Here is a 26,718-nt window from a genome sequence, read left to right on the forward strand (position 1 = left end):
TGCTAGTTAATGGATTTTATGGATGTGTACTTCGCCCTGCTGCTACATCACTGTGCCCACATGGTCCAGTATAACTGGGCACAGGATGAGAAAAATCATCCTTCTAATTTAGTTGACAAAACAGAAGGATCAGTTGAAGTTATGAACCTTATGATTATTATTGATGAGTTTGGTGACCTCCAGAGGAGATGAGGGACATCTCATTTTGAAAGAGGCAAAAAAGACAAATTGTCACTGCCAACATTAAGCTATGACTAAAGTCATAGGTCACTCTATCTAGCAGACAAAGTAGGATGGAGAAGGGAACTGAAGCAATGGCAAAAGTAACTCAAAAGAACAGGGTGAATGCAGAAAACAGAAAAAAATCAGAATGTGTGTAAATTCACTAAATTTCTGGATCTTTTAAAATAAAATTAATTTACCTCTTGGACAAGGGTCAGGACTGGGGCTTCCTGCTGGACACCTGGACCCAGGAGGACATAAAAGGTTTGCTGTGGTGGGAGAACTCTGACCTCCTGGGCAGTAGTAACCAGATGCACAGAGGCCAGTTGGATGAAACAGCCTGACGCCTTCGCAGAAGAATCCTAACAAAAGACAACCATTAGTATCTATTTCATTTTAAAGACAAAATAGCGTACCTGGCAGAGTCATATAGTTGCACAGCACAGAAAGAGACCTTCAGACCAACTTGTCCATGACGACCAGATATGGTAAATTGATCTCGTCCCATATGCCAGCAGTTGGCCCACATCCCTCTAAACCTTTCCTGTACATACACTCAGCTAGATATCTTTTAAATGTTGTAATTGTACTCGCTTCCACCACCTCCCCTGTCAACTTGTTCTCTCTGTATGAAAAAGTTGCCCCTTAGATCCCTTTAAAATCTTTCCCCTCTCAACTTAAACCTTTGCCCTCCAGTTTTGGACTCCCCTACCTTGAGAAAATGACCTTGGCTTTTCACTCTATCTATGCTCTTCATGATTTTACAAACCCCTATATGGTTACCTATCAGCTTCCAGTGGTCCAGGGAAAAAGCCCCAGTCTATTCAGCCTCTCTCTATAGCTCAAACCCTCCAATCCCAGCAACATCCCTGCTAATCTTTTCTGAACTATTTCAAGTTTCCCATAGCAGGGAGACCAGAATTGAATGCAGTATTCTAAAAGTAGCCTCAACAAAATCCTGTACAGCTGCAACATGATGTCCCAATTCTTATATTCCATGCACCGACCAATGAAGGCAAACGTGCCAAACACGTTCTTCACCACCCTGCCTACATGTGACTAGTGGAATCATTGAATCATAAAATGGTTCCAGCACAAAGAGTCCATTCAGTCATGTCTGTGAGAGTGACTTACCACCTTTCTCAATAGCCTTATATGTTTATTCTTTTCAGAGAGTGAAGTTACCTTTGGCAACCATCATTATGTAATTAGTAAAATTATGTTTACACAGACAGATTTTTGAAAGTTTGCAAATTATTTTTAAATATATAAGAGCTATTTTGAATGCATATGAAACAAATCAAAAGACGAGCACAGTTTTTATACCTGGTAAGCAAGGCAGGCAGTTCTCAGGCACCTTGCTCATGGGGGTACTGGAGAATATTCCTTCAGGACATGGCTTGGGGGTTGGTGAGCCCTCAGGACAGTAATGCCCAGCAATGCACCTGAAAGAGTCTGGGGCATGCTCAGTACTATCAATAGGACAATAGTATCCTGCATCACAAGGACCTAAGATGTAATGAAAAATATTGCAAATAATGCTCTTATCTTTTGGATCAGAAGGTGCTTGCTCACATTAATGTCTCCTTAAATTATAGTGATCCTCTTTCATGATTTTAATGTTCTATTGGCGACTGAGAAAACAAACATGTTGATCATGTTGCTGAATGAAATCATCATATAACATACGCATGGCCTAACTTTATATTGCTAACAGGATCATTGGGGTACTACAAGTGACGAAATTCTAAGTCAGTTCTTTAAAAAAAAACACGCTACACAGTCCAATGATACCATTTGATTTACTTTTGACTTAATCTGGATCATTCCGAAAGCAACTGAAATTAAACTAAAAATGGTCCCATGAAGTAGTATTGCAGCAGGCAGCAAATAGAACAATTTTCTGCTTGGAATACACCTTATATTCAAAATGACAACAGTGACCATAGTTTCAGGAAGATATTACACCAAAAATCTTTTTAAAAGTAGCCAAAAGAATAACACTTTTCAACAAAAAAAATCAGACCCCAAAAGGCATAATTTTAAATTCTACTTCCTAAAGCACCAATGCTAATTTCTGTAATATGATTCACGTGAAGGCAGTTGCAGTTAAGAGGCAATAACACCTTCCAGGGCTTTGGAAAGTCAGAATATCTTGAAAATACAGCAGTACTAAGAGAATGCGTGGCTTGCTTGTGATATTTCAGGAGAGGATGTGACAATAAATGTTTAAAGAGAGTTTGGAAATCTGGCAGAAAATACAGTCAGGTTGAAAGCACTAGGCTAGGAGAAATTATTTAATACTGAGCTTGTATTGGGGTCAGAACAAAAAGGGAATCCGTGGGGTTCAATGAAGAGAATAAATCACAAAAGATAATTGAAATGGAAGATGAGTGACACTTTGCAGTGTTAAGGGTGACTGGGGTCCTGTTCAACAAGTGATGAGAGAGAGAATGATGAGTCAAGAGGGCAGAGAGTATATAGCTCAGCGCAAGCAATGAAAATCGATGCCAGAGACATGGAAGGTTGCCATTTGGTCCATTGAATATATGCTGAGTCCTTGTACAACTGGCCAATGTTGGGTATGGTGAAGTAGTTCAGTTCATCACATTAGGTGTTTGAAGTAGAGACACTGCAGTGGTCATCACCTGGATGTCAGAGCTGGTTTTGCTGGATGCTTGATGTTCGGAGTTGTCCTTATAGCCCAGGATGGTCTTATGTGAGTCAATTTAATTGAAAAAGAAAGCGATTAGCCAAGTTGCATGCTTATTAGAAACAATCAAATCTGGGGCTATTAAAAAATGTGTTGGAAAAGACTTAAAGAGGTACATGAGAAGCTTAACTAAAATGTAATAATATTGCTGCTGTTATCCAGTTAAATGATTGACAATTATAGGCATCCAATGAGATATATCTATGGTGATCCAGAGAACCTGCCATGTCAATTTTCATCATTTGCAGTTAATGTGGTTTTAATTTACTAACCTAAAATTCAACAGTTGTAATCTCAATTTGAGAAAGTGTAAGAACTCATCACCTACCCTGCAATGGTAAATAAATGATTTACAAGAAATGGTGTGGTTGTAAGTGTAAAGGAAAATCAAATGTCCGACTGGTATCCAGCAATAACCGTTGAAAAATGCATTCCCACTGCTAAATACGTGTAGGACTTGTAATGAAGTGTTTTGCCCTGTTGTTTCACCTCTAAACAAGTTATGGGAAAAACCAAACCTGTTGGTTCAGCGAGCTCATATTGATCACAATAATATCCTGCTGTACAAATCAGAGGAAAAGATGATCCTTCTGGGCAGAAAAACCCAGGAGAACAACGATTTCCTGGGAAAACATCTTCTTGGGAAGCACAATCTGAAATATTTGAGAAATCGCCTGAAACAAAAAGATTGAAAACAAAATGCCAATTTACATCAGCAACTTTTGAGAAATGTTATAAAAATAAGAAGTTAAGATTATTTTCAGTGAAAACATGATTTTAAAAAAAATATTTTTCCTCCGAATACAAGTGATACTGGCAGGATCACAATTATTGCCCCTTTGTTGTTGCCATGAAAAAATGGTGTTTAACCTATGCCTTGAACTGATGGAGTCCTTGGAGTCATGTGTCCTGCAGGATTTTTATGTCGAAAATTCCATAATATTTATACAACATCAATGAGGAATTGTAGATTTCTATTCAAGTGAGAATAGTAGCTGACAGCCTTAGCTTAATGGTAGCTGTGAACACATCAAGATTAGAGATTGTGTTTTAAAACCCCATTTCAGATACTGAGGAAGTGCAGCATTATTGGAAGTGCTGTCTTTTGAATGAACAGTTGAACTGCAGGCCCAGATTAAAAAAAAATAGCACTATTCAAAGGTAGAGCAGGGAGTTCTTCATTGATTGCACGTACCCTTCAATCAACAACAAAAACACATGATTTGATCATTTATATCATTGCTGTTTTTTGGACCTCACGAGGCACAAATAGGGTTTGAATTAGCAACCTGTAACCTTGATGTGGTTGCCACTGTTTCAACACTAAAACAATCTTTTCAAAGAGTACATAATTGGCTGTATGGTGCTTTGGGACACCCTCATAACAGAAAAGCAGTTTATAAGTGCAAATATCTTCCTCTATCTTTCATGGTAGTGGGGCTAGTGGAGAAGGGAGATGTTACTGAAAAGCTTTAAGGAAGTGCTGCAGTACACCCTACAGACATTACATTCTGCAGCTCCATGTAACTGTGACAGTGTGTGTAGAGTATACTGGACCAAATGATAATTGAGCACTCTATTTTTTTTTAAAACGGATGGTGCTGACTTTTCAAGTACTGTTGCAGCTGCAGCCATATTTGCAACAGGAGAGTACTCCTTCATCCTCCTGACTTCAGCCTTTGAAGGATCAGGGATAGCCACTGGTTGGAGAAAAGCTGGTCTTCGCCCTGTTCTCGCAAAAATGATGTTGATGTGGTTACTCAAGGTTAGTTTTTCTTCAACAGTGGCATTCCAAGATGCTAATGGTGGGGGAATTTAATGAGATTAGACCCATTGAAAATCAGTAGTAGATAAAGAAGATTCTCTTCTTTGTAATGGTACTGTGTCTTTGGTCTGGTTCATCACATGTTTGAAATGGTCATTTGTTCTATGTATAAATTTAACTGACCATTTGGCAAAACATCTGGATGTCATTAAAGTCATGCTCTAGCCTAGCTTGTCCTCCATTATTGGAAGAGTTTTGAAGGAAGCTGAACATTGTGGAATCTTTAGCCAAGATTCATGAACAGTTTCACTCCTGATTTTGTAACAAAGAGAAAGTTATTGATCTGCCAGTTGAAGATAGTCAAGCTAGCATTGTTTTCTGAGGAACTCTTTCTGGTGTCATCCGCTTTGGGCTATTGTGACTAGAATTTCTCAGACACAGCCATGACCATTTTTCTATATGTCTGTATGATTCCAGCTACAGAGGGCTTTCTCCTCTCATTCCAATTATAATTTTGGTTTTTGAAGGTTGTTTTGGCTGAATTTGGTCCATCTAGCATTCAGCTCTTAAGTCAATTCGTAGATTCAGGCTGTGTTGGAGGTGTGAACTGAAATGGACTGGTAGAATTGAAGATCAGTGAGTTGACGTCACTTGACTCCTTTCCATCACTTTTATTAATAATTGGGAGGACACAGAAGTTTGATAGGGAATTATTAAGTTGATTAGTTTAACAATTGGTTTGTAGTAGAAAGTACACAGTTAAATAGTGAGGTTATCCAGGTTAAATTCACTGAGGGAATTGAAAGCAGGTGCGCATACTTATGGAACCTTGGCACAAAATCTAGAACATTACTTATTTGATTTTAAGTCCTTCTCATTTCTTACTATTCGTGGAAATTTCATTTTGTAGCAAGTTGTAGATTTGAAAACTCAATCTCACTCAAGCTGCCTACCTTGGGGCAAGGGTTTGCTTGTTACTGACCCTCCGGTGCAATACCAGCCTTTAGAGCAGTTCCCACTCGGTGAGCTCAGAGCAATCCCTTCACAAAACTGGCCTAAAAATATTCCAATGTTTTGAGAAAATGTCAGAACATATTTCAGTAACATTTGATTCTATTTTTGACTCATTACAACTTTAGAGTGGAAATGTTATTCAAGCCATGTGCTCTCACACAGCTACTATATATCAGATACATAACAAACACAAAAAGCTAAAGAAAGTCAGCAGGTCTGGCAGTATCTGCGGAGAAAGAAACAAAGTTAACCTTTCAAGTCCCATACGACTCTTCTTTAGGAGAACCTTAAAAACTGATTAAATAAGAATACATTCATTGCTGATACTGAGATATCCACAGTTCATACATATATTTGCAACTGACTAAGCTGTTACTTCAGAAAGCTGCAGAAATGCAAATAACCTTATCTCTATTTCCTCCTCTTCTCAGCATTAACCTGATGCAAAGCATATTTCTTATCCCCTACCTTCCATTGCTGTAAGTTTACCATTTTTCTAAGATGTAAATCATTCCCTATTCCTTCCTCCTCAAAAAACATTTTTCTTTGTTACCTGTAATTGAAAGAGATTTTTCTGCCTCTTGTTTCTCAAGACTGACCAAATGTGCAAGACTGTGGTTATATTAGAATTTAAAATGCTTAAAATAAATGATGGCTCATTATTCAAAGCACTCAAAGGACTGTTGAAGTTATAAGATATTCATAAAAGGTGCTGTATTACTTTCAAATTATGTAAAATTTCATACAATGTGCACTTTGCTAATTTACAATAATTTGAGAAAACCTTCTTTACAAGAGTAAAAATAAAACGAGAAAAAACACCACAGCAATTCACAAATTACAATTAGCAAATATTGCAAGTGTGTTCGTAATGGCTTATAACTATAATGTTAATTTCCTCAATGATAATTGTTTAGCCTAGGCGGCTATACCCTTTATATTGGCTTAATATTATGGGTTAGTGAATACCTACTTGAAACTTACATGTTTAATAACAACTTTTGTTCTAAACCAAAACGCAAAGTGGGTAGTTTTGAATGATATATAGATTTAAAAAGAACTGTGCATATTTTAATCCACAGCCCAGGAGTCATTTCTGAAAGAGTATTAGAGGGAATATCTGTACTTCCTAATTTACCATTCCCACTTACCTGGAGGGCAAATTAAGCAGTCAGCAGAGCTTTGTTGACCAAGTAAACTATTATAGGTCCCAGGGGGACAATGGTATTCTTCTCCAAAGCGGGTACGTTCTGGACAGAAGTGACCTTTTGGGCATTTCAGTGGGAAGGGGTTGGAAGTTCCACCCAAACAGAAATATCCAGCCAAGCATATTTTGCAGTCACTCTGACCTGAAAGTTGTTCAAAGGCATGTGCAGTTAGATAGAAAAATACAGTGTGCTTCAGACACACAGAGAAAAGTAAACGCTTGTGCATTTTTATACATCAATAAAATATTTTTGTTGCTTACCCACGTTTCAGGAAAGCTTTGTACCAAGTTTCATTATATGGGTTAATCCTCATAAGTCTCCCAAGTTTTTTTCACTGCAATATGTATTTTCATAGTAGATAAAGAAATATTGCACAATGTTTCAAATACACTCTCTTCACTGAAGCCGCATTAAAATAGTCTATTCATAATTAGATGCTGTCAACATGCATTCTGCTATTGAAGGTCTCATAACCAGATGTGATGCATTGAGGTCACACTTGAAAACGAATACAATAATGTAACATTCGATTGTATGTTCTACTGGGAGCAAAGGCTCACTTCAGAGTGCAATATGTTATGACATGGATTTCTCCAAAGTGGCAGATTTGAATTATTAAAAATTGTGAAAAGCAGAAGTGTGCAGAATTCAAATTACTTTAACTATCAAAGAGATATTGATGTGATGTGATACGTATTGTCATATTTCAAGATTAATACAACTTAAAGATTGCATCCAGTTTTCATTTTTATGCAAGACTGGGCTGTACCTATTTCTGAGTTGTAGGTTCCAGGGGGACATGGTATAGACACTGTAGAGTTTCTGGGACAGTAGGAACCTACACTACATTCACCACCTTTCCCTGTATGAGCCGAATACTGTGAAGGCCGTGGTGAGTTCACTCCAGATTCACAATAAAAACCAGGATCACAAGGACCTTCAACTTCTGAGAGACCTGGCCGACTGCAGTAGGAACCACCTAAGAATGAATGGAAGAAGATTTTAATGTTGCTTGCTAACAAACTGCATGATAAAAGGCACAAAGCAATTTTAATTTTCTATCTTACAGGTTTTTTTCTTGCAGGTTTAGATATTTATATGCTATTCATACTAGAGAAGGTTGACAATGAATTATTTTCAGGCTCCTACTGAAGTTGCTCTTATAGTGGAAGCTTGCAAGAGCAAAATATTTCGCTTTTTCCCTTCAAGGAGCAGTGACCAGAGATGGTCAACTGAGATCGTGAACTCACTGTATGGGGGCCCGGAGTGAGGAAGCTGTACTTTAGACATAACACAAGCATACTAAAATACTCCAGGTTCAGAATATGGTAATATCATTTTTCTTCAGGGAACCTGCTGGAATGTGTATGACCGATACATGTAATGCTTCATTGTTGGAATTTTAAAAATCTTTAACAATGAGATTGTTATTAAGCATTTAATGAAATTTTAAAATATGCCATTATGAATATCTTGTTGATAGATGGGCCAACATCTATAGTTGTCTTCAGGTCTTACTTTTTTTTTTAACTCTTTCAAGATCAAGATATTATTAAAATCTACCAATTTAGACACAATTCCAGTTTAAAGTTTTTGAGAAGACTTGTCGATCGGGCTGTTGATTTGCTTGCAGGCAGTTCGTCACCATACTCAGTAATATCATCAGTGCGCCTCCGATGAAGCGTTGTTGGTCTGTCCCATTTGTTATTTATGTGGGCCCGTTTTGATGTGGTGCTTGCTTCATTTCTGGTTCTGGTTCTGCTTCGTAGTGGTTGGTATTTCAGGTCTACTTCCACATGTTTGTCGATGGAGTTCCGAGTTGAGTACCAGGATTCTAGGAATTCCGTGCGTGTCTTTGATCGGCTTGTCCTAGGATGTTTACGTGGTCCCAGTCGAATTGGTGGCCTTCTTTGCCTGAGTGTATGGAAGCAAGGGATAGTTGATCAGTTGGTAGTAGTATGAAGCAGGAAAAATCACAACAGGAAAGTGGATGCAAGGAGTGTCAGATCAATCTTGATCCTGTTGAATGGCACAGCATGCTCAAGGGGCGAAACAGCGTACTCCTGTTCCTTACAGTCTTATAGTAGATAGTTGATAATTGGTCCGAGTGTATGGAAATGACCAACTATCCCTTGCTTCCATACACTCAGACAAAGAAGGCCACCAATTCAACTCGGACTACGTAATCATCCTAGGACAAGCGAGCCAAAGACACGAACGGGAATTCCTAGAAGCCTGGTACTCAATCCGGAACTCCATCAACAAACAGGTGGAAGTAGACCCCATGTATCAACCACTACGAAGCAGAACCAGAAATGAAGTAAGCCACCACATCAAAGCGGACCCACATAAATAACAAAACGGGACAGACCAACAACGCTTCATCGGAGGCACACTGATGGTGTTACCTACTATGGTGATGAAACATCTGCGAACCAACCTACCAGCTCAGCGAACAAATCAACAATCACAATCCCCAGTGCTAGCCCATCTATCAACAAGATATTCACAATGGCATATTTTAAAATTTCACTAAATGATTAATAACAATCTCATTGTTAAGATTTTTAAAATTCTAACAGTGAAGCATGATGTAAAATTAAAATTATGCTTGCATGACAAAAAATTCAGTACACATGCATCACATTTTATAATTAATCTGAAGATTCACCAACCTAACCAGACAGTTTTGATGTGGATCAAAGGATTATAGCAACATAACAAATGAAAGCATTATACAAAATCTTTTGAGTTTGTGGAGATCTACAAGTAGATCTAAACACAAGTGAGAAAGATTACAATTAATCATTATTTGGTCTCCAAAATATTAAGAAAATGGATGCAAAATCATCATGGTCAAGGACCACTTTGTACTTTTTCTCACCAAGGCATGGAATGCAGTCAGACCTCTTCCTTAATCCCCTGGATGCTCCAAAAGTCCCATAAGGACAAGACTGTGGGAAGGTACCAGAAACTTCTGGACAGTATGAATCTTGATGGCATGGCTCAGTTCTTTCTCTGTAGAAAAGGAGAAGAAAATAGAGATGTTTGGAAATGTTAACTGTTAATCTTAAAGAAATATATGCTGAAATTGATCTTCAGCACTGGCACCAAATGAGAGTGTGAACTGCATCCAAACAGGGAATGTGTGAAATAGCTGATGATTCTATAAGACTGTAAGGAACAGGAGTACACTGTTTCGCCCCTTCAGCATGTTCTGCCATTCAACAGGATCAAGATTGATCTGACACTCCTTGCATCCACTTTCCTGTTGTGATTTTTCTTGCTTCATACTATTACTGAAGTCAATGTTTAGTAAGCGTTAGGACTATACTGATAAAGAGAATCTGTTGGTTCCTAATAATAGGGGTCTAACATTAGGCTTTTATAGTTCTGATCAGAATTTTGCACAGGCAGATGTGTGTAAATATGAGATTTTCAGGAAGGTCCGGTCAGGTCAGATGCAGAAAAGCAGATAGTTCTAAATTAGGTAATAAAGAGGCCAATTAAAATCTTTCTTCTGTGCTGAGTGGAGTTTTCCCATTAGCAGGTGGGACCGCACAGAGGCTGCAGTTCACTGAACAAAGGCAAGGAGGGGTGGCAGTGATGATCTACATTTTGTTGCACTAGGCACACTCCCTTTACAACCACACCCAAATTGAAGGTTGGGCCACAACTGCTGGCTGGCCATTTGAGTCCCTCCATCATCGTAACCAGACAGTTCCATTTTTTAAGAGTTAAATGCTTTTATCTTCTCTTCAGCTGTTCTTCCATTGTAAGGCACCCCTCTCTCCTACCTCTGTAAGTGCGATTGCCTCCTATAAGCCATCCCTCCAGTTTTGGAGCCTACCTGCCATCCTTATTTGGATGCCAAGCACACCCTTTTACCAATCCAGTCGAAATCAAAGTCAGATCACTGCTCTTGACATGGTCCAGAGTATCAGCGGATATTTGACCCCAACATCACAGTCCTGACCAATGACTGAACATCAGCCAGGTAAAGCCAAAAAGGGTTCTAAAGCCTCTTTTTCAGGAATTCAGATTCTATTTAAAGTTTTGACTTTAATTAGGTTTGGGAATCATTTAAAAACATGCATTACTTAAACAGTTTCACAAGCATTCATACTTTTTAGTTTCATTTTGAGTGTATTAGTTGAAATAGTTAGAAAAATGTTGAAGAATGACTACACATTTCTGTAAAACATCTGTTAGCTCATTTTTCTGTGTTGAACTCCTGATAAATGCGATAATGCTCATTTTCATATTCATCTTTTTTAGGTTTGTATAATACATGGTTCCATTCTGCAATCTTTTGTTCTTTGTTTATAACTATTTTTCTTCTAATCCAACTTCACTTTATGACACTCTGGTTGAAGGACTGTACCTGTCCATTACTTTGCTTCAGCTGGAGGTTATGTTTTACCTTTACTTTATATCTTACCTATTGGTGCAGAGAGACCCTTCAGGACAGATGTTAGATTCTTCAGTCCCTGTATGGTTCACAGATGTCCCATTCTGATGTAACTTGAGGCCACCAGAACCCAATGGACAATAATAGCCAACAGGACAAATGTCACCTGGATTCACATAATATAAAAAACAGCTGCTCAAGGTGAAGAAAATGCAGACCACCAATAATTGTTGTTTCTTTTTAGCATGGTTGAAAGACTGTGTTTTATATTTTTTTCTTACTATGCACTCTGTAACCATTCTGACTTGCAAATGACCCCAAACTTTATTTCTGCACATATTCTGAACTTGGTATTTCATATTTTTGAACCCTTCAGGTTAAAACTTGGGAAAGGCAAATAGGAAGGAAGGGAGAAAGTGTAAACTATTGAACTTTCCTCACGGACTAGCTGGAACAGGAGTAGACAAATTCTGCTCCACCATTCAATCAGGTTAGGGTGCACCTGAACCTTAAGTCAGTTTTCCTGCCTTTGATTTCTCTGACATTTTAACCTCACAAAAATCTATCAATCTCAGTCTTGTCAGCTCCAATTGTTTCTGAAACCACAGTAAGGGAGAAAGGGAAGGGGAGTTGCAGATTTCTATGACCCAATTTATGAAAACATGTCTCTGGAGTAGTCTAGCTGTACGCTAAGATTACAGCCTCCTATCGTCAATGTCCCAACATAGGAGATAGAAGCTATCAAATCCTTTTAATATTTTAAAACTTGAAAGGTGCTACAGCACTTACAATTTGAAACAAAAGTGTTAAGTCACAGCATCTTGATCTAATTCCTTAAGTTTGAAAGATCCTAAATTAGTGTGTTATGAACAATATAGATAAAAATAAAATGATCGATTTTTGCTGAAATCATTTTTGGAATTGTCCAAATCTGCAGAAAATATTTATACACTGGTTTCCATTAAAGTTGAAAGTGGGGCTTTCAGGTGAGTATTTAATGTGGAAGAATACACCAAAAGAAACAATAATTACCATTCCGAAGTGCAAAATTTCCAAATGCTCTACAGTGGAGGAATGAAGAATGAGCAAAGTTCAGCGAATTGATCACAACAATGGTCAAAAAGATAGGCTTTCAGGGGCTGGAGAGAAATACTGGATAGAGAGGTTTGAGGAAGGAATTCCATAGAATAGGATTGAGATGACTGAGCATTCTCCCACCAATCAAAAAAGTAAATGTTGGATACATGAATAGGTATATAATGTTATAATATGTTTTGAGAATTTTAAGTTTAATGCATCAGAGGAGCTCAATGCCACTGGTATCTGACCAGGGCAGCAAGGGTGCTGTTAGATGTGCTACCAAGTTCAAGACAGGACAGGATACTGACTGAGGTCAGTGCTGATGGTTGGTCAATTCAGGAAAAAGGATGGGTGATTGATATTTCAAGAAGTTGGAGATTGTGTCACTTAGATTTCAGAAGCAAAACAGGAAAATTGTTGAATCTCGAGGTGGCAAAAAGGTGGGTAAGAGGTTGAATGGAGAACCAGAAAGGCAGGGTGCAGAAAAAGAAATGGGAACAGCAACCTGTTTTGCCAAAATATCAAATTATATCTGATCAGCACATTTTATTTAATGCTTTGACATTTGTTCCGATGATAGAATTTATTGATCATAACACCAATCAAGAACAATATTAGAATACTTTCACTATTTCGTAACTTTCAGTGAGATTATTTCAAGCGACAACAGCAATTACTCGCATTGTTGTTACCATTTGTAATAAAATGTGGTACCTGTAACACCATCACGGGGTGTTGCGGTCTTTGCTCCAATTAGACAATAAAATCCTGGCTCACAAAATCCTTCAACACTGTCCTTGCCTGGTTCCTTACAATAGAAACCTACAAAAACATTCAGATAGGCACATCACATGACACCTCTGACATGGGACCTCAGGGTCTTTGGGAAAGCAGGAATCACCACTCTCATACAGACATGATTCAACTTAGTCCAATGGAGAATAAATTCAAATTAATTTAATACATATTCTGATCTTCAAAATGGCAGCTTAAATGTTACCACGTGCACTTGAACACCAGTCATAATAAATACTGCTAAAGAAACATCACCTGAAGGACACAACAGGCAGTCGTCTTCACTTTTTCCCCCTGGTGTAGATCGGAATGTTCCAGATGGACATGGAACAGGGGGGGCAGTAGCACTGGGGCAAAAGTGACCAGGGGTACAAATGTCACCAAAGACAGATGCAATGGGAGTGGGTGCTTTAGATCCCTCAAGGCAATAAAATCCTAAAGAGGAGAAAATAGCAATTATGAATAAGAAGCAGGAATAGGCCATTCAGTCCCTTGTGCCTGGAAAGTGATATCAAAGTATGGCAATATATAGAATATGGGCTCAGTATCTGGCTTCTCCTCTGAAACCTGGCAGGGGTTAACCTAAAAAATATACATGAGTAATGGCTTAAGAAAAACAAGAGGGTTTTGTTGCTCATGGGTAAATCCACAGACTGTTGGGGACTATTTAACTTTCACCTTTATTTAAGGTTTACATTTGTCTTTCGGGAGAAGAATTAAACTTCTTTTTGATGTATTCAAAATGTCTAGGGGTCAGTGGAAGCATAACATAAGTACTTCTAGCAGGTTATAAGAATACAAAATAGTGAGGTATTTATGATATTAATCCAATGTGGTATTGTATTTATCTTGAACTATCTGTTTGGTTGAAATCTGAGAAAAATTACAAAAAGTGGAGAAACTCATTTCCTTTTAAGCTACCAGTTATCTATCATCAAACATCATGAAAATTGAGTGGTCATGTGACCAAGCCTTCCTGTAGAAATATTGACACTTTTTTTCACAAGCATGGACAAAAACACAAAATATTGAAACCAAATTTAAACTTAGCTGGACTATGTGCATACTGCAGACAGTAATCATGCAGTCAGACCTTGGACAATTAACTTCCCGTCAAAACCAGACAGACCTTGAAGTGCCTGGGTAGGTGTTAATGCTTATACCTCCAAATAACCTCCAGTCAACCTGCTTTGTTAGAAGTACGCTACACAGACTTGCAGACGGCCAGAGGCAGAGCGTGACAAGGACAGCACTTGACAGCTGAAGATTCAAAACAATGTTCTGCGACCTCCAAATATTGGAAGTAGTCATCTGATTGGATCCTCCTGCCCCTGCCCGATGTGAGTATTGGACACGCTACAGAATTTTCGAGAAAGGCACCAACAGGAGACACAGATCGCTCTGCTTTTTTGTGCCTGCTTCAATAGCATCCCTAGAGAGATGACCCGAAGACCAGAACCAGCCCTAGATGAGAGGGGAAGCCTAAATTGACAACTGCAGATCCTGAAACATTAGTCAATCATCAAAACCTAGGAGCAGCCCGTCCCAGCCTTTTTGAATAGAACAGAATATCCTTTATTGTCACTTGCACTACAATACAGGAGTATAGGTGTACAGTGAAAATTTTTACAATGGCTGCCTTTTAATGGTGCCATCTCAGGTACAATTACCTAGGTATAAAGCTTACAGAGTAAAACAAAAAGTCTTACACAAAGAGGATTAAGGGCAAGCATAAGCATTACTTATAGAGATAATTACAGCATAGTGAAAAGGTTTTAAATTACAGTCCTGTAACAGCAGCCTAGCATGTGGCACCAGGCCCAAACCCAGCAATTGTCCCGCAACGCTTCAGCCTCCAGTTCGCTCCTCACCGGCATTCAGCACCAACCGGGTAAGTCGCTCTGTACCGGGATTCGTACTTTCGTCGCTCCGGGAATCGCCCCAAACCCCGTCTCTCTGGGGACACGGCCTCTCTAACCGTCCGGCGGCTGAGCCGCGCTGTCGCCGCCTCGAGCTGCCCTGCACCCAGTCACGCGGTTGGCTCGCGCTCGCGGCATGCGCGATGCTTTGAGGCTGCTGAGCTGCTGTTCCCCCGCCCTGCTCCGGGACTCGCTGCTCGCGGTGTTCCCAGGCACGGAGGCTCGCTGCTCTGGACTTGCTGTTGGCTCCGGTGCTGAGGGGAGAGAAGAAGAGAGAAGTAGAAGATACAAAAAGGAAACAGGAGGAGCAGAGGAACTCCGACAGAAGCGCCCTACTGTGCCACTATCGTGCACTTATTGATTGGATATTACCAGTCCTTTCAGAAAAAGATTTGAAATACAGCAGTAGGGACTTGTAGATAGGGTGTAGTGAATCCTCAGAAGCGCATGTCAGAGTAGATAGCTAGTGTAGGTTTGAGACTGGTTACTTACAGATTTAAGACTGTTTACTGAGGAGTCCTGTGAAGAGATTGATAGAGTTTAACTAAAGTACAATAGTAGAGTCTGATAACTATTGTTTTTCCTTGATGAAGTGTTCAGTAAAGTTGTGTTGGACCTTCCCCTGACTCTTGTCCTCATTGTCTCTCTCACCATGTCATGCACCTGAGTTTAAAAAGGTGACTGCAAACTGGTCAAGGTTAGTCAAGGTACATTTGCCCACCTTTCACTTTACAACATTTCCAATAGAAATCATCAAGGCTTATGATGATGTGCTGTGTATTCAATTTATTACCTGCCCAACATGGTCCTGACGCAGCAGTAAGTCCAATCTCTGCGCAGAAATGTCCAGGAGTACACTTCTGACAATGGTGAGCTTCTGACAGCCCTAGTTTATCACTGTAAAAGTCACAAAATCAAAAAGTACATTATAAGTAATTGACAGGAATTCCAGAGTAATGGTTTTGCTCCAAACATTCACAAGAGGAAGTCAAGAAAAGACTTTTGAGGCACAACTCAATGGATTGGATGTTAATAAGGACAGGTTACATAGGTCAGGTTTCTGATAGGAAACCAAGCAGTTCTGGTTTCCCTGCTGCTGTGAAATGTCAATTTCACAACTCGTGTTTGTTGGCCTTAGCTTGCTCCTTCCCAGAAGTCAGCCTGAATGCCAAACATGGCCTCAGGTTGCACGGGGAAGACTGTAAAGATAAAGGTAAAGTAGCCATAGTCTTTAAAGTCTAAAGTAGCCAGACTATAGAGCTGCTCTCTCATTAGAGATGACTGGTGGTGATTTAACCCAAAGGTCAGGTGAGGGAAGAGGTTGAGGAGGGGAGTCCTTCATGGTAACCTCAGCTGGTGTGGGAATTGAGCCCACACTGTTGGTGTCACTCGGCATTGCAAAACCAACTGTCCACCTCTCTGTGCTAATCGACTTCCAAATGTATAGCAAATCATTAGTTGCTGGTTGGTTCAATTGCCAAGCCTGCATGTAGGGTCAGGGTCTTTAGATGGAGTGTTGGTTAACTTGGTATGAGGAAGTTGTGGCAGTGGGAAGTACTATTTCTTCTCCTGGTTCACAAACAAAGCTCTAAAAGTAACTGACACAAATGCAAAGCTAGTTAGATCAGGCCATTTTCACTGTCAAAGCACCACTAGGATGGGAGTGGATTATTCACCCATTATCCCATCTCCATGAAACAGGGAAATGTGTATGTTGGAGACAGGTTTCAGGTTTCTAAAATGTTGGTACCCGATTACAATTGACCCATCTTACGGTGTCAAAATTCACCTTAATGTATTTTTTCCTTAATTTGCTCTGGGACTGTGGAAATAAAGATTTGCCTCTTCACAAAACCAGTGTCAGAAACATAAAATGTGTTGAGGTTTGGATGAATATAATGAATAAAAAATTAAAGAACGCTGAAATGAAAAAAAACCCTTCAAAATAGCTCAAAGTAGGAGACAACTAATTGGATGGAATGGTCTATATATTTCACTATTTTCAAGATTATTAAGATTTTTTTTTAAACTGACAGGCAAAAACGTCCCAACCAGCCAGCAGCCAAGGTTGTTATGGTAGCCCTTTAAAGTTTGTAACTCCCATTAGACAACCTTCCAAAGTTAGAGCTAAACCAAATGCCTACTAAAAGACATAAAATGTTTATGGTTATTGTCACTCCTGCAGGGGCACAATTTGAGAACAAGTCCTCAGGAATGTTAGATTTAAATTGAAAATATGAGTTATGCTATTGGTCATTTTGATTTTATATTGCTAAATGGTACTACACTTAATTAAATAACGATTACGTTATCAAAAATACCTGAAGGTTCCCTTTGGGCAAGGTTGCCCTGTGACACTGCCCCTGGTACAGAAGAATCCTGGCAAACATTTGTCTCCTGTAATGCCATCAGTTGGAGTTGGTAGAGCAGCCCCCAAGATGCACACATATCCAGCACTACAAGGCCCAGTGGGCTCAGTGTTCCCTAAGAAATATAAAGCAAATCAGCAAACAAAACCCTTCCTTTCCAGTTTTCTTTCTTCAGAGAAAGTTCAAACTAAACATCTCCCATACTGACTTTGGTAAACAGTAAAAGTACAATACTGCATTCATGACAAAGAGCTTCAGGTGGAACTACAAATCTAAATTTATCCCAAAAGCTCCACAGAAAAGCCAGATCAGAAGTTGGATGAAATGGAGTTTCAGATTATCAAAGTTTTCAACCAATCCTCTCACTTTCATACTTTAATTTACACACATTTTACATATTTTTTCTTCACTATTAACCACCCCTTTGTCTTTTGCACTGGGTATCTTCACCGCCTCCCCTCTTGCTCCTCCTTTGCTTCTGTCAAAAGTATAAAAAAAATCTTATTTCCAACAACTTTCAATTCTGAAGAGTCACACTGGACTGATTCTTTCTCCACAGATGTTCCATTTTCTCCAGCATTCTCTGCATTTGTGGAAAATTTGAAAAGACCACTTGGAGTCAAAGAAGATCAAGGTTTATGGGAGAAGGCAGGAGAATGGGGTTGAGAAACATAAGCCATGATCAAATGGTGCAGCAGACTCAATGGGCCAAATAGCCCAACTCTGCTTCTATATCTTATGGTCTAAGGCAAGCAATGTCCTTTCTCAATCACGATAAGGGTCTGTGCAGTCGGCTGTCGAAATAATTAAGCAAGGCTGACAGGGGAATTCCAAGCCCAATTTGCCAGTTCAAAGTCCTGGAACACTTTCTGTGAATACAAGTCAGTCCCTTACAATGCTAAACTAGCTGCTGATATTTCCTTTTCTTCTACCCTTCACATGAAGTGGTACCATAGAAAATGTCAACCACCAGAAAATAGACACAAGCCTACCACCCTGTTCAAAATCAAATCAGAAATTGCTGGAGAAAAATCAGGTCTGGCAGCAGCTGTGGAGAGAAAGCAGAGTTAACATATGAAGTCCATAATAAGATCATAAGAAATACGAACAGGAGTAGACCACTTGGCCTCTTGAGCCAGATTCACCATTCAATAAGATCAGTGCTGATTCGACGCTCATCACATCCACTTTCCTGCCTTCCCCTTTTGATTCCTCTACTGATCAAGAATCTATTTCAGCCTTAAGTATGCACTAGGATTCTGCCCCTTCAGTTCTCTCTGGCAATGGAGTTCCAATGACACACAATCATCCGAGAGAAGAAATTACTCCTCATCTGAGTCTTAAATTGGCACCTGTTTATTCTGAGACTTTGCCCTCTGGTCCTAGACTGACAGCCTCTCAACATTTACCCTGTCAAACCCCTTAAGAATCCTACATGTTTCAATGAGATCACCTCTCATTCTTCTAATTTCAACGAATAGAGACCTAACCTGTTTTACCTCACAAGATAACCCTTCCAGACCAGGGATCATCCCAGTTAACCTTCTTTGAACTGTCTCTCATGAAATAATATCTTTTCTTAACTAAGGGGACCAAAGCTGGCTACAGTACTCCAGTTACGGCTTCACCAGCGCCTTGTAATGTTGCAGTGAGATTTCCTTGTTGTTATATTCTGACCCCTTGGAATAAGGGCCAACAGACCACAAGTCTTCCTGATCTGAGTACAGTGACCCTTTTTCAGAACCATTCTGTCTCGCTTAGTTTGGCTTGTATGCCTAAAGTACATCAGACCATAAGCCAAATTGTTAGTACACTGCACAAACGTTGTTACCCTTCCAGTAATTTACTCGGAAGATGCTCAATACTAGATCAAAGGTGTTAAAATAAGCTTAAAAGATTGCGTTCAAGTATCAAAATCAGAAAATATGAAATTTCAACTAAGTCTGGGTTTGTACAACAAATTGAAAAGGGCCTTTCACTTTGGTTTTATAATTCAATGCAGCCTTCATCCCTATTGAATTCTATGTCTCTTGTTTCAAAATGTGGCAGCCTAGTCTGAAGCAGGTCTCATTCTCTCAGCACATAAAATGCTACATGGGGTTGGTAAAAAAACGATAAGTGTTAAAGGACAATACCACAGCTGAAAGCATTGGCATATGAGATTGAAGGCTGCCACATATTGTAGGTCAAATTATTTTGAAAAGTCAACAAAGAATTGGTGGTTAAATTATTCCAAACATTTCCCTCCCGATCAGCTCCCAAAAGCTTTGACTTTATAATGATACATAGTTCCACAGGGTCCAATTCCCCAGACCTCAGCCACGTAACCATTTCACCCCTCCAAATTCAGACTTTATGTGTTGAGAAGATATTGTTCCTAATTTGACCAAATGGTGCATACATGGCTTGTGCCCTGTTTAATACACTGTTAAAATGCAATTGGGGTTCTAACAAGACTGACTTGTGTGTTAATGGCACTCCTGTTTAATTGGCCAGTTGCCAATAAAAAAGCAGCAACAGAATTCCTGCAGGGGGGAAAGGAGCAGAAAATGAAAGTATTCAAGTTTAGCTAACGCTAATTTTACCCAATATCCAGCAAGTGGAAGGAGTTCAAATTTCTACCAGAGGTATCACATCATAAGTGCAATGCAACAGAAATTCATTTCCACCTAATGTTTTTCTTCAAACATTTGTTGACAAGTAGAAAAAGTGTTTTGAGAATACATGAACCCTGGCAGTACATTCCAGGATCACAAGGCAAGCAGCCTGATGCTTCGTGAAGCCCAGTTTGGTTTCCATAGGTACCCTCAGGACAGAAGTGCTGGCTTGTAGATTGAGGTGGACAGTAAGATCCCAATGGGCAAATAACAGGTTTGAACACTCCTTGAAAAAAATGGTAAAAGAGAAGAATGCAGACAATTCAAACATTATCAACTATCTAAGACAATCATTCAAATGTGGACTGCAACCAGAGACAATAGGGTTCAACAACAGGTAATGTAGTTATGGGGACCCAAGGGGCTGCTTTCATGGAATCTCTGCAACTATCCAACACTAACAAGAACAGTGGTTCTTGCAAGTTATGTGGATGAGAGCAGAGACGGCTGCAAGGATGAGAGAACTGACCACGTTACTGTGGGACAGGGAGCCATTCAAGTGGGGAAGAGGAAATAGGAATGTAGCGGTTGTAGGGGACAGTATAACAGGGAGATAGAAACTGTTCTCAGTAGCTATGACATGAGCCCTGAAGGGTGTGTTCCTTGCCCAGTATCAGGGTTGATGACATCTCCTCATAGCTGGAGTGAAACTTGGAAAGGAAGGGCAGAGATACTGCTGCTGTTGGCCATGTTGGTACCAATGACATTGAGAGGACCAGAAAGGAGGTTCTTCTGAAAGAATGTGGACAGTTAGACAATATTTTATAAAGCTGAACCTCAAAGGTAATAAGCTTGGAATGGCTACTTGAGCCAGGGGCAAACTTGTCAAGGACTTTAATGTTGTGGCTCAAAGGTTGGTGTGAGAGGAATATATTTCAGCTCATGGGCACTGGTGCCAATATTGGGATAGAAGGGAGCTTTTCCAGTTGCATGGGCTTCACTTGAACCACACTGAGACCACTGTCCTGGTAAATTAAATAACTAAGACTGTAGAGGGGGTTTTCAACTAAGTAGCATGGAAGGGTCTTGAAGAGCGGATATGTAGGCTTACAAAACTAAAGGATATGGAAGCACTACAGGGCAGCTATTTCGGTAATAATAATACCCAGAGTGCTACAGTGAGGGTAAATTTGTACAAACATTAATCAAAAAGCTGCAATAAGGAGGTGGTTGGGGTGGGGGCAAGAGAATAGTTAAAAAGGATAAATTAATGCGTGTAAATTTATATGCACATTCAAACAAAATAAATGAATAAACGGTGCAAATAAAGGTTAATAGATTTGATTTTATAGCCATTATGGCGATATCATTACAAGAAATTCTATACTGGGATCTAAATATTTGGGAGTATGTGACTTTTCAAAATGACTGGCAGGAATGTTAATTTCTGAGGAGAGGTTAAGTAGATTGGATCTGTATTCATGGGAGTTTAAAAGAATGATTGGTGACCTTACTGAAATATGAAAAGTTCATAGCGGATTTCACAGGATCGATATGGAGATGTTGTTTAGTTTGTGGGAGAGTCTAGGACCAGATGACATGTTCTCAGAATAGGGGCCATTCACTTAAAACAGAGTAGAGGAGAATTTTCTTCTTTCACAATGTAGTTGATCTGTGTAATTCTTTACCACAGAGAGTTGTGGAGGCTGGGTCTTTAAGTGTATTCAAAGCTGAGACAGAGATTTTCAATCAGTGAGGGACTCAGGGATTATGGGAAAAGGCAGGAAAGTGGAGTGGTGGATTATCAATTGGCCAAGATCTTATTGAATTTCGGAGTGGACTCAATGGGCTGAATAGCCTACTTCTGCTCCTAAGTCCTATGGTCTAAAGGAAATAAAAACAAAATGGAATTACATTTTTGAGGGTAGTGAGTCATTAGTTTTCTTCCCCATATCAACACTATAACAAATGGTCCATAAATACCTTTTTATTCAATGTTTACCTAAGGTTTGGCAGTAGTATCCTGGAGGCAAACCTCACACCTTTCCTTTGCCCATTTGGGCTGGTAATGACCAGGGGCACAGCTGGTTTGATTGGGACTTCCCTGTGAACATTGAACACAGAATTACTGTAACAATCAGATTTTTAGCCTGTTCAGAAATATCAGTACTTTTAATGAACAAGTCTTCAGTAATTAGGCAATGATTTGGAGTGTATGCTGCAAATATCAACATGGCTGACGAAGATGGGTGCTGTCCATTGAGCATGCAAAAATAGCACTAGCTATTCTTGGTGTTTGAGCTTTTGTCTTGACTGTGAAACAGCAACAAACTTGTAGCCTGTTGCAGTGATCACAAAATGATGTTCCTGGCCATGATAATTATTTTAAGAGTCATATTATAAATACCATGATTTTTTTCGGCACTTTCAAAAGACCTGGATCATGCTTTCTGGAACATGCTTGAATCTTTGTCATAAAAAAAAGGTGCCTGGTAGATTTTTCACTTGATCTCTTTACACATGTACACACTTTGCATCACCCAGAGGTGGCATCTGTATGATTCACTGCTGCAACGATTACTGAGGAACTGTCATTGCAGGGTTAGGATCTTCAGAAAGTTAGAAGCAGAATGGAATGAACTGTTACTGGGAGATCTGCAGCCACTGCACGTCACAAGTCAGAACACCGGTGACATTGCCAGTCAGCTGATGCTGCAAGCTGCCATGTTTGTCTGCAGTGTGGAGTGACAGGTACATCTTCTTTACAAACACCTTATAACAGTAGCAGCTTAACGTGGATGAACAATTAATGCCCATTTCAACCATCCTGAGAAGTCTTCCAACAGGATAATCTTCCCCAACATGTGCTAAGGGAGTCTTTGTTTTGCATTTTGATTACAGTTGCTCTCCTGCAGTAAAGGATTTTGAGTTTGAGCTCTTTTTTCATTTGGGTTTCAAAAACTGCCAGTAAGGATTAGAATAAATGAACACATATGTGTTTGATACCTGTGAGGACCATCAAAACCATTCACTGATTATGGGGAGGTACTCGCTGCTGCAAGTCCAGTCTGGTTTCTATATTTCTTTAGGGTTTGTCCAGCTTCGTCAGTAGTGATACAATTGGACCACTCTTTGTGATGGATATTTAAGTCCCTCTTCCAGAATACATTCTACTTCCTTGTCACACCCAGTAGCACTTCCAATTAGCTTCAACACGGAGAACTACTGATTCATCAGCTAAGAGGATGCTGTAGTTGGTATTCAGCAGGAGGCTTATTTACATACATTTGTCCTGATAAGGGACATTTAGGATTTCAAAAAAGTTATTTGTTCATGAGATACAGATGCCACTGAATAGGCCAACATTTAACGACCATGCCTAATTACCTTGAAGGTGGTGGTGATGAATTGTCTTTTTGAACCATGGCAATCCTCGGAGTGTAAAAATACCCACGGTGCTGTTCAAAAAGGACGTTCCAGGATTTTGATCCGAGACAGTGAAGGAATGACGAGACAGTTCCAAGGCAGGATGGTGTGTGACTAGGAGAGGAACATGCATGTGGTGGTTCCCATTAATTTGTTGCCCTTGTTCTTCTAGGTGGCAGAGGTCGCATATTTGGAAGGTGCTTTCAAAGGAGCCTCAGTGAGTTTCTACAGTGCATTTTGTAGATGGTATTTACTATTGCCACTGAGAGTCAGTGGTGAAGGGAGTGAAAGTTGAAGCTGGTGGATGGGACATTAGTCAAACAGACTATTTGTGCTGGATGGTGTTAACCTTCGAGTGTTGTTCAGTTGCACTAATCCAGGCAAGTGGAACGTATGATTTGGTGAGTAAGATTGTCACACTGTTGTTTGACTAATCTGTGGGAGAGCTTTCCAAATTTTCGGACATGCCTCCAGAAGGACTGAAGGTTAGTAAGGAAGACTTTGCTAGGTTGATAGAGTGAGTTTGCTATTGTTGTTTCTGGTGCTTAGGTTGATGATGGGTGGTCCATCTGCTTTTATTTCTTTTTTGAACTTGCGGCAGTCTAGTACAACTAAATGATTTGCCAAGGCCATTTCAGAGGACATATGAGGGTCAATACATTGCAGTGGGTCTGGAATCACATTCAGGTTCAACCATCTTAAGGATGGTAGATTTCCTTGTCTAAATGACATCAGTAATCCAGATTTTTATGACAATTGATTTTTTTAAAAGTCACCATTACTGAGATTATCTTCTAATTCCAGTTTGTTTTTTATTAATTGTGGATGTGGGATTTGAACCCATGTCCCTGGAGCATTAGTTTGGGCCTCTGGATTACTAGTCCAGTGACATCACTGCATTTGTTCTCCCAAAAGATCCCAGAGACTGTCACTAAGAACCTAGTATTAAGAATGAATGAATATGCTGTTCTAAGACAGTCTTCTACATGGCCTTATATTCTTAATGTGTTTTGTCATCACATTTTGCTTGGCCTCTGTTATATTTGTTCTGTAATTAAACTTGTCAATTAGTTTTAGCCCATGAAAGTATGGTCTGACATCATATTATTTTCATCTTTGGAAGTAACTGAAATACAGAGGGTAGACCTTGTACATTTCATGGTTTAACGATTTGCTGGCTAATCAAATCCATTCAGGCATCATTATCATGTCTAGGGTTAGATTTTTCCTCTTGCAGTTTCAATGTGGTGATAAGTGACTTCATGATGTCCAGTTTATAATAACCTAGAATACATTTTTGACTTAATTTTCTGCTTTTCATTTCATTAATTATACAACTGAGCTGATGGGTACAATCCACAGGGAATCGCACTGTTAGAGATGCCGAAGTCCTTGCCACCAGTGAGACCTTCAGTTTCATGTCTCCAGTGTCACGTTTAAAAACCAGCTCCACACCACTTCATACTCCAATCCAGGCAATTCTCCTCAAACAACAGTGGTCAGCTCTGAAGTTACAAGGTGTTGCAGAGGAAAGGCAAGCATCTGCTTTCAAGACAGGAACGCAGCGAGCTGCAGCCACGAAGGAAGTGCTCTGATTTACCTGTCAGGAACTTGAAACATTTTTGTTTCTCAGTAGCAGAAAGAAGAATGGGAATTGGTAAATAATTACGATGAGTTAGCATTTTAGTGAGGTGCAAATGCATGGGAATAAGATTGTCACTACTCAAGGATGAGATTCTGAAGTTCCCATTTAAGGCTTAAGGGGAAACCTAAGAAAGGTATGCTTAAATTCAAGAATCTGATTCTTTCACTCTCAGGGGAGGCAATGGCCCAGTGGTATTATCACTTGATTATTAATCCAGACAGTCAGGTAATGTTCTTGGACCTGGATTCAAATCCCGCCACGGCAGATGATGGAATTTAAATTAAATGAAAATCTGGAACTAAAAATCTAACAATGACCATGAAGCCGTTGTCAATTCTCAGAAAATCTCATTTCGTTCACTAATTCCCTTTAGAGAAGGAAACTGTTATCCTTATGTGCATGAGTCCATCTACACATGACTCCAAACTCACAACTGCCCTCTAGGTGATGGGCAATAAATACTGGCCCACCCAGAAACAATCACATCCAATGAATAAACAAAAAGGAATATACTTTCCCACCTTTCTTGTCATTACTCTCACCACACTAAGAAAGGGAAAATTCTGCTCTTGGGTTAGTTTGGTTATGATGAATGGAAAATGCAACAATGGTATTTCATCAAATTATTTTACCACTTCTTCATTACAAATATGAAATAGAACAATTAAATAATATCACTTAATACTCACCTCAGGACAGAAATGACCTGGAGAACATATGTAATCCAAAGGTTCTGATATACTCTGTCCTCTTGGGCAATAATATCCTGCAGCACATAAACCTGATGGAGCTGAGAGGCCATAGGTCTCACAATAATGACCAGATGGACAAGGACTGCAATCAGTCAATGCAACTCCTCCTGGACTTACTTTGTGTGAGGAAAGTGACAAAGAAATGATCAATTAACGAAAACATCTATATTACCTCATGTTAAATTAGACATTCAATTAACAGAATTTTTGCTTTGTGATATGAGCTTTGGTTTTTATATGTTTTATGATGATTTGTTTTAAGTTTGGATTTTTAATTTTTGATTTTTAAAAAATTTTTAATTAGTAACATATGGGTTGTGTATCTTAAGTTAATTATTAACTTACAAATATTTCTGTAGCAATGGTGATTTCTTTTAGAACAGTTTATGAGGGTTACTTTGGCAGCCTAATGGGCTTGCATTTACTTTATAATTTTATGACCTAGCAGCGTAAAAATTGTCCTTCAAGGTTTTTATTAGAAGGTTCTAGAGTTTGTTTTAAAAACTTAAGGGAAACACCCACAGTAGAGACAGAGTAATTTTTGTTTCAGTTTTGCTTTGCATGGAGAACATCTACAGAGTCCTTGCATAGAGATGCATGCACAGAGCATTGCACCTGAAAAGGTGAAGAACATAGTAAACTAGATTATTTTAGTTTAAGATATTAGTAATAGTCCTAGACAGGAACTGTTGCAACAACTGAGTTTATTTAAGGAGAAGTTGGTTCGGGAGGTGTGTCAGGGGTGAGGTCGGGGGTTTGTGGTAGGTCAGGTCTGGCAGTGGAGGAAGGTGGAGGCGTCAAT

At 39.4% G+C, this 26,718-nt stretch overlaps 1 protein-coding gene across 1 annotated transcript in view; it reads right to left on the reverse strand.

Moving 5' to 3' along the window:
* The window catches only part of LOC125486735 (neurogenic locus notch homolog protein 3-like), a 32,479-nt gene extending 16,452 nt beyond the window's left edge, over nt 1-16,027 (reverse strand). The window contains exons 1-12 of the mRNA XM_048615622.1: nt 15,921-16,027; nt 15,080-15,381; nt 13,464-13,643; nt 13,128-13,235; nt 11,364-11,499; nt 9,807-9,940; nt 7,692-7,901; nt 6,866-7,063; nt 5,654-5,755; nt 3,454-3,609; nt 1,549-1,731; nt 423-584 (exon numbers count right to left, since the gene is read on the reverse strand). Coding sequence (XP_048471579.1) covers nt 423-584; nt 1,549-1,731; nt 3,454-3,609; nt 5,654-5,755; nt 6,866-7,063; nt 7,692-7,901; nt 9,807-9,940; nt 11,364-11,499; nt 13,128-13,235; nt 13,464-13,643; nt 15,080-15,381; nt 15,921-15,931 — 1,882 coding nt within the window. The 5' untranslated portion in view covers nt 15,932-16,027. The remainder of the gene's footprint in view (nt 1-422; nt 585-1,548; nt 1,732-3,453; nt 3,610-5,653; nt 5,756-6,865; nt 7,064-7,691; nt 7,902-9,806; nt 9,941-11,363; nt 11,500-13,127; nt 13,236-13,463; nt 13,644-15,079; nt 15,382-15,920) is intronic.
* Between the last annotated feature and the right edge of the window lie 10,691 nt (nt 16,028-26,718).

The sequence above is a fragment of the Rhincodon typus genome, chromosome 32, assembly GCF_021869965.1.
Source record: "Rhincodon typus isolate 14 chromosome 32, sRhiTyp1.1, whole genome shotgun sequence".
Classification (NCBI taxonomy): domain Eukaryota; kingdom Metazoa; phylum Chordata; class Chondrichthyes; order Orectolobiformes; family Rhincodontidae; genus Rhincodon; species Rhincodon typus.